We start from the raw sequence: 8,391 nt of genomic DNA, 5'->3' as shown, positions 1-8,391 counted from the left end.
TTTAAGTTGTTTTACTACAAATGAATCGTATTCATTTACACACATACTACTCTCAACTTCTGCCCTGAAAATATTAAAGAAGTAATTGATACAACACACAGCATCTATTAACTCAGCTTTTTAAATTTGGCGGCGCAGGGCCTACGAAACGCTACGTTAGTACACGCTACTGCTGTTCATGGAGCTCGCATTCGCTAGCGCTATCATGGCTCCATGAACAAAGTTAATAGCGTTATGGCTCCTGCACACAGGACGCGGCAGCGCGACAATGCGGCAACGCGGCAACGCGGTGACCAATCACCATCTGCCTTTCCGTACTACTTTCAGAAGTAGAACGGAAAGGCAAGACGGTAATTGGTTACCGCGGTGCCGCGTTGCCGCATTGCCGCGCTGCCGCGTTCTGTGTGCAGGAGCCATTAGCGTTGGTAGCGCGGTAGCGAGCTCCCCGAACGCACCCAGATTTTCTAACCTGAATAGTCGTCAACTGTAACGATTTAATATCTCGCGAGGCAAACCGCCGCGTAACTGCCAGATTCTTTCATTTTGTGTAAAAACGCGTCGATTGAACATAATTTCATCTATATTCGCGTTCAGTCCCGTATTCTAAATAAATACTATTTAATTATGATGTACGAAAGGAATTGAAATCACATTTATCGCATAATTCGTCCGGAAATATTTCAGAAAAGTACCTAATTTATTTATATCTATTACAATGACAAATCAGCGACCAGTTTCTTGCGGGTTGGATTTTTGCTGTGCGGTAAATCTAAGTGATTGTTTAATTTATGCAAATGACTCCAAGTAAGCTGTTACTAATTATATATATTTAATTATTATGCTTTTGGTATATGTATTTATATTTAACGCAATCTGCACACGCTATTTGTGCTTTTATTCATACTTCAGATATGATTTTGTTTGCGTCCCCTTGGTTCATCCTTTATTTAAAAGAGAATTTATCTCTGGACCTGCCAAAAATCGTCCAGGACCATTTACTAGGCCTGACTTAATTTTATCAAGTTCAGGTATAAATTAAGTATAAACATGTATATATTTGAATTAATTATATCAATACTTGAAATAAATAAGTTAGTTTAAGATAAATCTATAATATTATTTTGTAGATTGGAATAATTTAATAATTGGGAAGTTTTCGCCACTTATCAATGTTGACTCGATTGATCCAGTCGTCAGAAAAAATAGTGAAGAAACCTTAAATCAGGAATTATGCTTAGCTAGCCACTTTGGTTTGTCAGGAGTGACTTTTAAATTAAGATGTGGGGTAGATAAAAATATGAATCTTGCCAGGATTATTTCTGATAAAGTAAACAAAGATAACTGTACCTTCCAGGTAACACATACAATACAATTATAATTTTTAGTATTAATTTTTATAAATTAAGAGATGCTTGACAAACAGTAAAAAATATACTTAATACTTATACTGTTAAAAATGAACATTTTAGGATAGGAATGTCATTTACATTTAAAAACTAAATATGTTTATCAATATAGAATTTTAATTTTTTATTTATAAACTGTAGGATTAGATATGGGTTTGAGATTATCAAAACATTCTGTTGATTATAGGTATGGATACAAGTTCCTATGGAGAATCCAATTAGGCAAACCTATTCTTACAGAACAGAGGATTGCCCAGTAGAAGAAAATCCATGGGAATGGTGGAATGTCTTTAGAGTAATATGTGATTACAATAAAAGATTAGGAATTGCATTAATTGTCAGTCATGACCTGCCTGAAGAGGAAGAGGTAACTTATGGCTCCTGTACACAGGACGCGGGACAATGCGGCAAAACGGCAAAGCGGTGACCAATCACCGTTTTATAATCAGTCAATTATACAATATATATTACTTCCGGAAAAGCAAGACAATAATTTGTCACCGCTTTGCCGCGTCCTGTGTGCAGGAGCCATTAAAGATAAGTTTATAATTTAACTATAGAGTACCACACTTCCTACGAGTCCCGATTTTATCACACTGGGTGTACGATACCCAGTGTACTTTCAATTATTAATAACTTTTTGAAAAATCGATATTTTTAAACATGTTTCTAGGTTTTTTTAAATTTAAACGGCAGAATGTCAGAAACGCGTCTGTGTCATAATTGCGATTAACATTTAAAGACAAAAATTAATTTCGGAAAAAACCCGAATAGAAATTTTCTGACTCACAAAAAGCGCTATTTGGTTCCAAAAATTACTTTTTTTTTAACGCTGTATTGTAAAAAGACTAGTCATTTGTTGAAGGTAAAGGATGTAATTTTTCAAAAAGAAATAAGAAATAATGATTTCTTTAAAAAATATATTGTTTTGACGTGACAAAAGTTGACTATGACACTAAAGCACTTACACCACACATAGGTATAGCACATTCAATATTGTTTTTAAGGCTCCTGGGCTTTCGCCACGGTCATGTGAGATCATGACGTCAGAGGTGAGAAATAACACGCTGAGAAGTTTTGTGTTACATTTATTTTACGGATGTTTATTAACTGTCAAGGGAAAAGGATAGACCTCAGAGTATTTTTGAAGTGTGCTGAAATGATCTGAAGTGTTATTTTATGCAAATATAATAGCTTTTTATTTGGAAATGGCACACAAGAATTCTTAACGTGTCATTTCTCGCCTCTGACACGCTACGTCACGAACTAACACGATCGCGGCGAGTACTCAGGAGCCTTAATGGCATGTCATACATCTATTAAACGGCAGATGAGGCTGCGCAGCATGGGGAGTCATAGAGGGGGAACAAAAGTTCATTTACCTTACTTTACCACTTCGATTCCTTAACTTTCACTATATGTATAGAAACGGCGGGAATTTTAATAACAAATGTGAGTGTGTTACACTCACAATCAGTGTGATGTTCTACGGTTAAAATTGTGCAATATGAATGTGATATGTATAAACTTACAATTTGAGTTTTAATTTATAAGATTGATAGATGGCTCGGAGAACCAGTGAGATGTTTGATTTTGCCGACAACGTTATTTCTAACAAATAAAAAAGGATATCCGGTACTAAGTAAAGCACACCAAGTATTAGTAAAGAGATTTGCTGTGTTAGAAGTACAATTTATTTTAACAGGCGCATCACGTTACCAAAGTATTAGCTACTATCATAACTACCTTGATTACCTGTGGAAGGTAAAACTGAAGAGATGATACAAATTATCAAAAGATGAATTCTTTCTTTATAACAACTTTGTTGAATGTAGGAAATAATGTCTTTATTTTTTCAGGGATGCCAAAGTGATGGAACAGTGGAAAGATTCGCTCGAGGATATGAGGATTATCTGCAATGTCCATTACAGCCTCTAATGGATAATCTGGAGTCACAAACTTATGAAATATTTGAGAAGGATCCCGTAAAGTATCGAGAATATCAGAGTGCTATATACGAAGCTATTAAAGCAATATCCAAGATGGAAGAGGAGGAAAGGACGATGTAAGTCGAATCATTATAAGGTAATATACGTAATTAATAATATACGTATAACAATTATAAATTTTTAGAGTTATTATGGTAGTTGGTGCTGGAAGAGGGCCGCTTGTAACCGCATCTCTGAATGCCGCAGAAATGGCCTATCGAGAAGTAAAAATATATGCAGTGGAGAAAAATCCTAATGCCGTGATAACGTGAGATTATTTTAAAATATAACAATTATATTGGATTGGATAAAAAATCCTAATTTTTTTAATAGGATGATTTTTATTAAGTGTAATATAATTATATCAATGAGAAGAAAAATTAAGCCAAAAATAACAAAAAGTAGTCGGGAGAAAAAAGATTAGCGATCTTTTATTTAATAAAATATTGATTTTATATAAAACTTGTTTTTGAATTTTTTTTGAAAAAAATAAATTGGGACATTTTTTGTCCAATATTATATTACATTTTATATGATTATAAATTATATATTCATTAATTTCATCATCTATATTTACAGTTTACAGGCCCTTCAGAGAGATATGTGGAAAGAAAAAGTTACAGTAGTATCGTGTGATATGAGAGAATGGAATCCCCCAGAAAAAGCTGATATTATTGTGTCTGAATTACTCGGATCCTTTGGCGATAACGAATTATCTCCTGAATGTCTAGATAATGTCCTCAAGTTCTTAAGAGGTTCGCATTACATGCCAAATTACATAAATTATATAAATAGCATTAATCATTTTTTTAATACTTATTTGAAATTTTTAGACGACGGAATTAACATACCGCAATCATATACTTCATACATAGCTCCTATGCAATCCTCTAAACTGTACAATGAAGTAAGGCAACTTAGAGATAAAGATAAACATCCGATGACTCACTTTGAAACTCCATATGTAGTACATCTTCAAAACAAATACGACATAGCAAATCCAAAACCACTTTTTACATTCAAACATCCGAATACAGGTTTGTATAAAGTATCCAATTATTTATATTTTAATTATTTTAATTTCCTTACACATTTGTATCTTTTTAGACGCTGTTACTGACAATTCGAGATATGAAACCAAAACTTTCCAAGTGGAACAGAATTGCGTATTACATGGATTTTCAGGATATTTTACAGCAGTTTTATATGGAAACATCACATTAAGCATAGAGCCTAGCACATATAGCCCAGATATGTTTAGTTGGTTCCCAATCTTTTTTCCACTTAAGGTATATAATAAAAATAATTTTTTCTTTTTAAGGTATACTTGTAAAATAGAAATCTTGAGATAAGATAAAAATATTTATCGATACAGGAACCAATACAATTGAAAGCAGAAGATGAAATAGTGGTTCATTTCTGGCGCAGATGTGGTTCTAAGAAAGTGTGGTACGAATGGTGTCTTAGCAAACCCATCCCAGTCTCAATCCATAATTCAACTGGACGTTCTTCCATTATCGGATTATAATGTAACGATTCCGTGTTTATTCCTTGTTTGTTTAAGATCTTTCTGATAATGTATGCAATATCATAATTAGGTTATCAAGTATCAATTATTATAGGTAGTATACTTAAATTTTCTAAAGAATAGTATTTACTCCGAATATTTTTCGTATTTTTGCATTAATTTTATTTGACATTTGTAAGCTTGATGCATTAATGTAAACAAGATTAGAATTCAATTTGACATAGAACTTGATATAATGTAGAATATAAATTTTTTTATTTACATATGTATATATATGTGAGTGACGCGACAAAAGTTTCTGAAACAAATGTTTATTCGTTTGTTTTACTTGTGGTATTATATGTACATACGCCTGAGATCAAAAGACGCGGTAGCGTCTCGCACCAAGTTTACGCATATATAAGTATATTGGAGTGTGCATTGGCTTGGCTGATGTGAGGCGAGAGAGAGAGAGGTAATATAGCATGGTGTCTTTGTCATACAATTTGTATGACAGACAACTGCGGGATACGTACATGCATCTTGTATAACAGAGAAAAACAGAGATCCCAAAACATTATCTATTTTCTGATAATTTTTCGTCCATGGGCGTAGTATGGCAGTGCACACTCCAGTATACTTATATCTCAGTGTATTGTAAAGTACTCGGATTGTATATTTTTTATCATCCGATATTTATTTAGCATCAGGTAATAGTCATTAACAGCGTAAAACGATAAAGAATAAAGAGAAGTATATTCGTGTGAAAGATACGATATATAAATATTTGCTTTATTGCAAATATTTTTTTTATGTACTGTAACTGTAGATCTTAATATGACGCTGATGTCTGAGGTCACTGATATTCAATGAGGTCATTGATATTATATGTAGAATTTTGATAACATGTATTACGAGATGTTCTCGAAGCGTACTGTTACTGTCTTCTTAAACTCACGTGATTTGAAAAACGTCTAAATTCTACATATTGTAAGATTGATATTGAACCAAATGTTGTCCATATAACAATAATCCTGAATATAAATATGTACACTTTACAATAAATTTCTACTTATTGACAAATGACTTCAAATTTTTTATATAAATCCCTCTGATTTATTTAATAAAAGAAATTATTATAATTCTATACTATAATTGTACACATCCACAGATATAATAATATTGCAATTCATGAAATCAACATGGAGGACAACAAACGAAAAAAATATTACCGCTTATAACTTAAAACTTAAAATATGGAAAGTCTATCTGTTCTCATTTAATTCTAGTGTATAAAACCAGAGAATACTAAATAACAAACTATCTTCTAATAACAAACAACTAATGAAATAAGTAATTTAAAGAGAATTATATATCAATTAAATGCTAACACTTTAGATAAAAAATCTATGAAATGAAAACTAATGTCGATTGAGTGTAATTATGCAAGGTGAAATTAATCTCAACTTAATATCTCCTTTTTTTATTATAAAATGTATGTCTGAGAATAATGTGGTCTAATATACAATCTAGCTGCATTAAGAATACAAGGATTGCTTCTATTTTATAAGAAATTTATAGAATTTTATTCGTTGTGATTAAAAAATTAAGTAAAAAAATTGTACGTGTATAATAGCTACCAAAGTTATTTTTTTTTAGTCTCTCGGACCTTCTCAGTTTAACACAAATTATCCTACAGTATGACTTACTGTAATAAATGCATAAATCATCCTTTCACAACGTGATTGTGACGCGACTTTACAACAGATGTATAACGGTTTTATAATTATGCGTATTGTGTTTTAATTCTTTTAATATTTGATTTTTTTTGTATTTTTACTGAAAATGGTCTAGTAACAGACCGAAACGTCTGTAGATTAATTTTATCACAAATGCAAGTTTTTCAACGCTAACACCTTGTTACAGTTCTATGCTCCTTATTTTCTCAATTGATTTATTAATCGCCTGAGCCTTTAATATTTTTTTTTTTTTTACTTATTGCTCACATCCAATTGGAGCAAGTCATATAATTTTAAAAATAAATCGAGCCTGCTGATCTGTAACGTAGAATCTGTATATCATTTCTTTTTATTTCATTAAGAAATTGCAAATTACAATTCACATCGACTCGTGCATTCTGAAGATATTCTCTACGATTTAATAAAAATAAATAACACGTCTAAACATTATTCGCTGCTGACGATGATGGCTGATAGCAGAAGTATAAAACTAACTTGATTGCTCAAAGACCGGAGGTCACTTACTATTTGTGTTGCAATTGTACTCGAGATTGTTCTAAGCTCGTACACGTAATCAACGTTTGTGTCTAGTGGCCGAGGAAAGCGGGCCAAGATTCGAAAAAATTCTTTTTTTTTTTTACATTCTTGGCGAAATTTGAGCGTGTATCCTACGCTCGTTTTGCACTCGTTTTTACATTGACCTGTTTAAAATATCTAGTTTGATGAGATAAGAGAGCGGCTAATAACGATAGAAACGTGCTAGCTGGATCACTGGTCTCGTGTCTCATTACTCGACCGAGGACTCAGCTCAGCCTGCTCAGCTCCGTTTTGCTCTCGCCGCGGGTTGCGTTGCATCACGCGTAACTCGCGTGCGACGTGAGGGTCCGGAGCAAGTAAGAAAAGAGGTTAGGTAGTCTCGTGCACGGTCTCGCACGGCGATCGCGGAAACAAAGAAGAAATGGCAAGATTAATCGTCCAGATCAGCAGATGCGCGGCAAAAACGTTCGTCTCGCACGGCGATTTCCTCGGCACAGCCGTCAAGTCGAAGATACCAATTCTCGCCGTGGCACGATCCATAACCACAACTCGGAACTTGAGAATCGGTGAGTGCGCGTGAAAATTAAGCCCGGGATCACCGGCTAGGGTTTTTAAAGGTCGCCGACACGACAGTTTGCGAAAACTATGACAGGAAGAAATGATTTGGTCGTTGAGTACTATCTATTGCGAGTTTTCTCCGCTTCTTTTTGATAAGTTTGTCTGGATTGACCTTTCGATGAGGAATCAATGTTGGTTGTATGTTGTATGTACACGCGCGCGCGCACGCATATACCGTGCGTACCAAAAGTTCCGGAACGCCCAATCATCTCAGAAAGTACTTATTGGTTTATTGGAAAAATGTTTCAGATAAAAGTTGGAGGGTCAAAGAAACCTGATATTTTTTTATTATTGCAATTGTTTGGGAAACGTTTGGGCAAATTTAGGAATATATTCTCATAGTTTAGGAAATAATATAGTTAATTATTTATAATTTAATAAAAATTAAGCGTATTATTAATTGAGCGTATAGTTAGCAGACATAATTTTAAAAACATTTTTTTTTTAATCAATGTGAAATCATTTGGGTACCACGTCTGTAATTTTTGCAATGTTTGGGATTAAATAATGATCGGTAAGTGTGAAGAACATAGTGACTTGCTCACTGATTTGGCTGAAACTTAACATTATTGTATATTTTGGCGTGTTAAGGGGAT

General features: G+C 33.4%; 2 protein-coding genes across 2 annotated transcripts in view; both read left to right on the top strand.

Moving 5' to 3' along the window:
* Positions 1 to 437: 437 nt before the first annotated feature.
* Positions 438 to 5,984, top strand: LOC112454301 (protein arginine N-methyltransferase 5). The gene is made up of 11 exons (XM_025015598.1): positions 438 to 804; positions 910 to 1,028; positions 1,128 to 1,354; positions 1,594 to 1,773; positions 2,961 to 3,170; positions 3,266 to 3,471; positions 3,540 to 3,662; positions 3,974 to 4,149; positions 4,228 to 4,431; positions 4,502 to 4,683; positions 4,770 to 5,984. The coding sequence occupies exons 1-11, from the start codon at positions 716 to 718 to the stop codon at positions 4,920 to 4,922; spliced, it is 1,869 nt and encodes a 622-aa protein (XP_024871366.1). The 5' UTR covers positions 438 to 715; the 3' UTR covers positions 4,923 to 5,984.
* Positions 5,985 to 6,959: 975 nt separating this feature from the next.
* LOC112454300 (glycine cleavage system H protein, mitochondrial) overlaps positions 6,960 to 8,391 on the top strand; it is an 8,835-nt gene continuing 7,403 nt past the window's right edge. Inside the window, exon 1 of the mRNA XM_025015597.1 lies at positions 6,960 to 7,743. Within this exon, the coding sequence (XP_024871365.1) occupies positions 7,599 to 7,743 (145 nt within the window). The 5' untranslated portion in view covers positions 6,960 to 7,598. The remainder of the gene's footprint in view (positions 7,744 to 8,391) is intronic.

The sequence above is a fragment of the Temnothorax curvispinosus genome, unplaced genomic scaffold, assembly GCF_003070985.1.
Source record: "Temnothorax curvispinosus isolate PA1 unplaced genomic scaffold, ASM307098v1 QBEX01004975.1, whole genome shotgun sequence".
NCBI classification, from domain to species: domain Eukaryota; kingdom Metazoa; phylum Arthropoda; class Insecta; order Hymenoptera; family Formicidae; genus Temnothorax; species Temnothorax curvispinosus.
The sequence above is the reverse complement of the archived record's forward strand: the minus strand, read 5'-3'. Positions and strand labels throughout refer to the sequence as shown.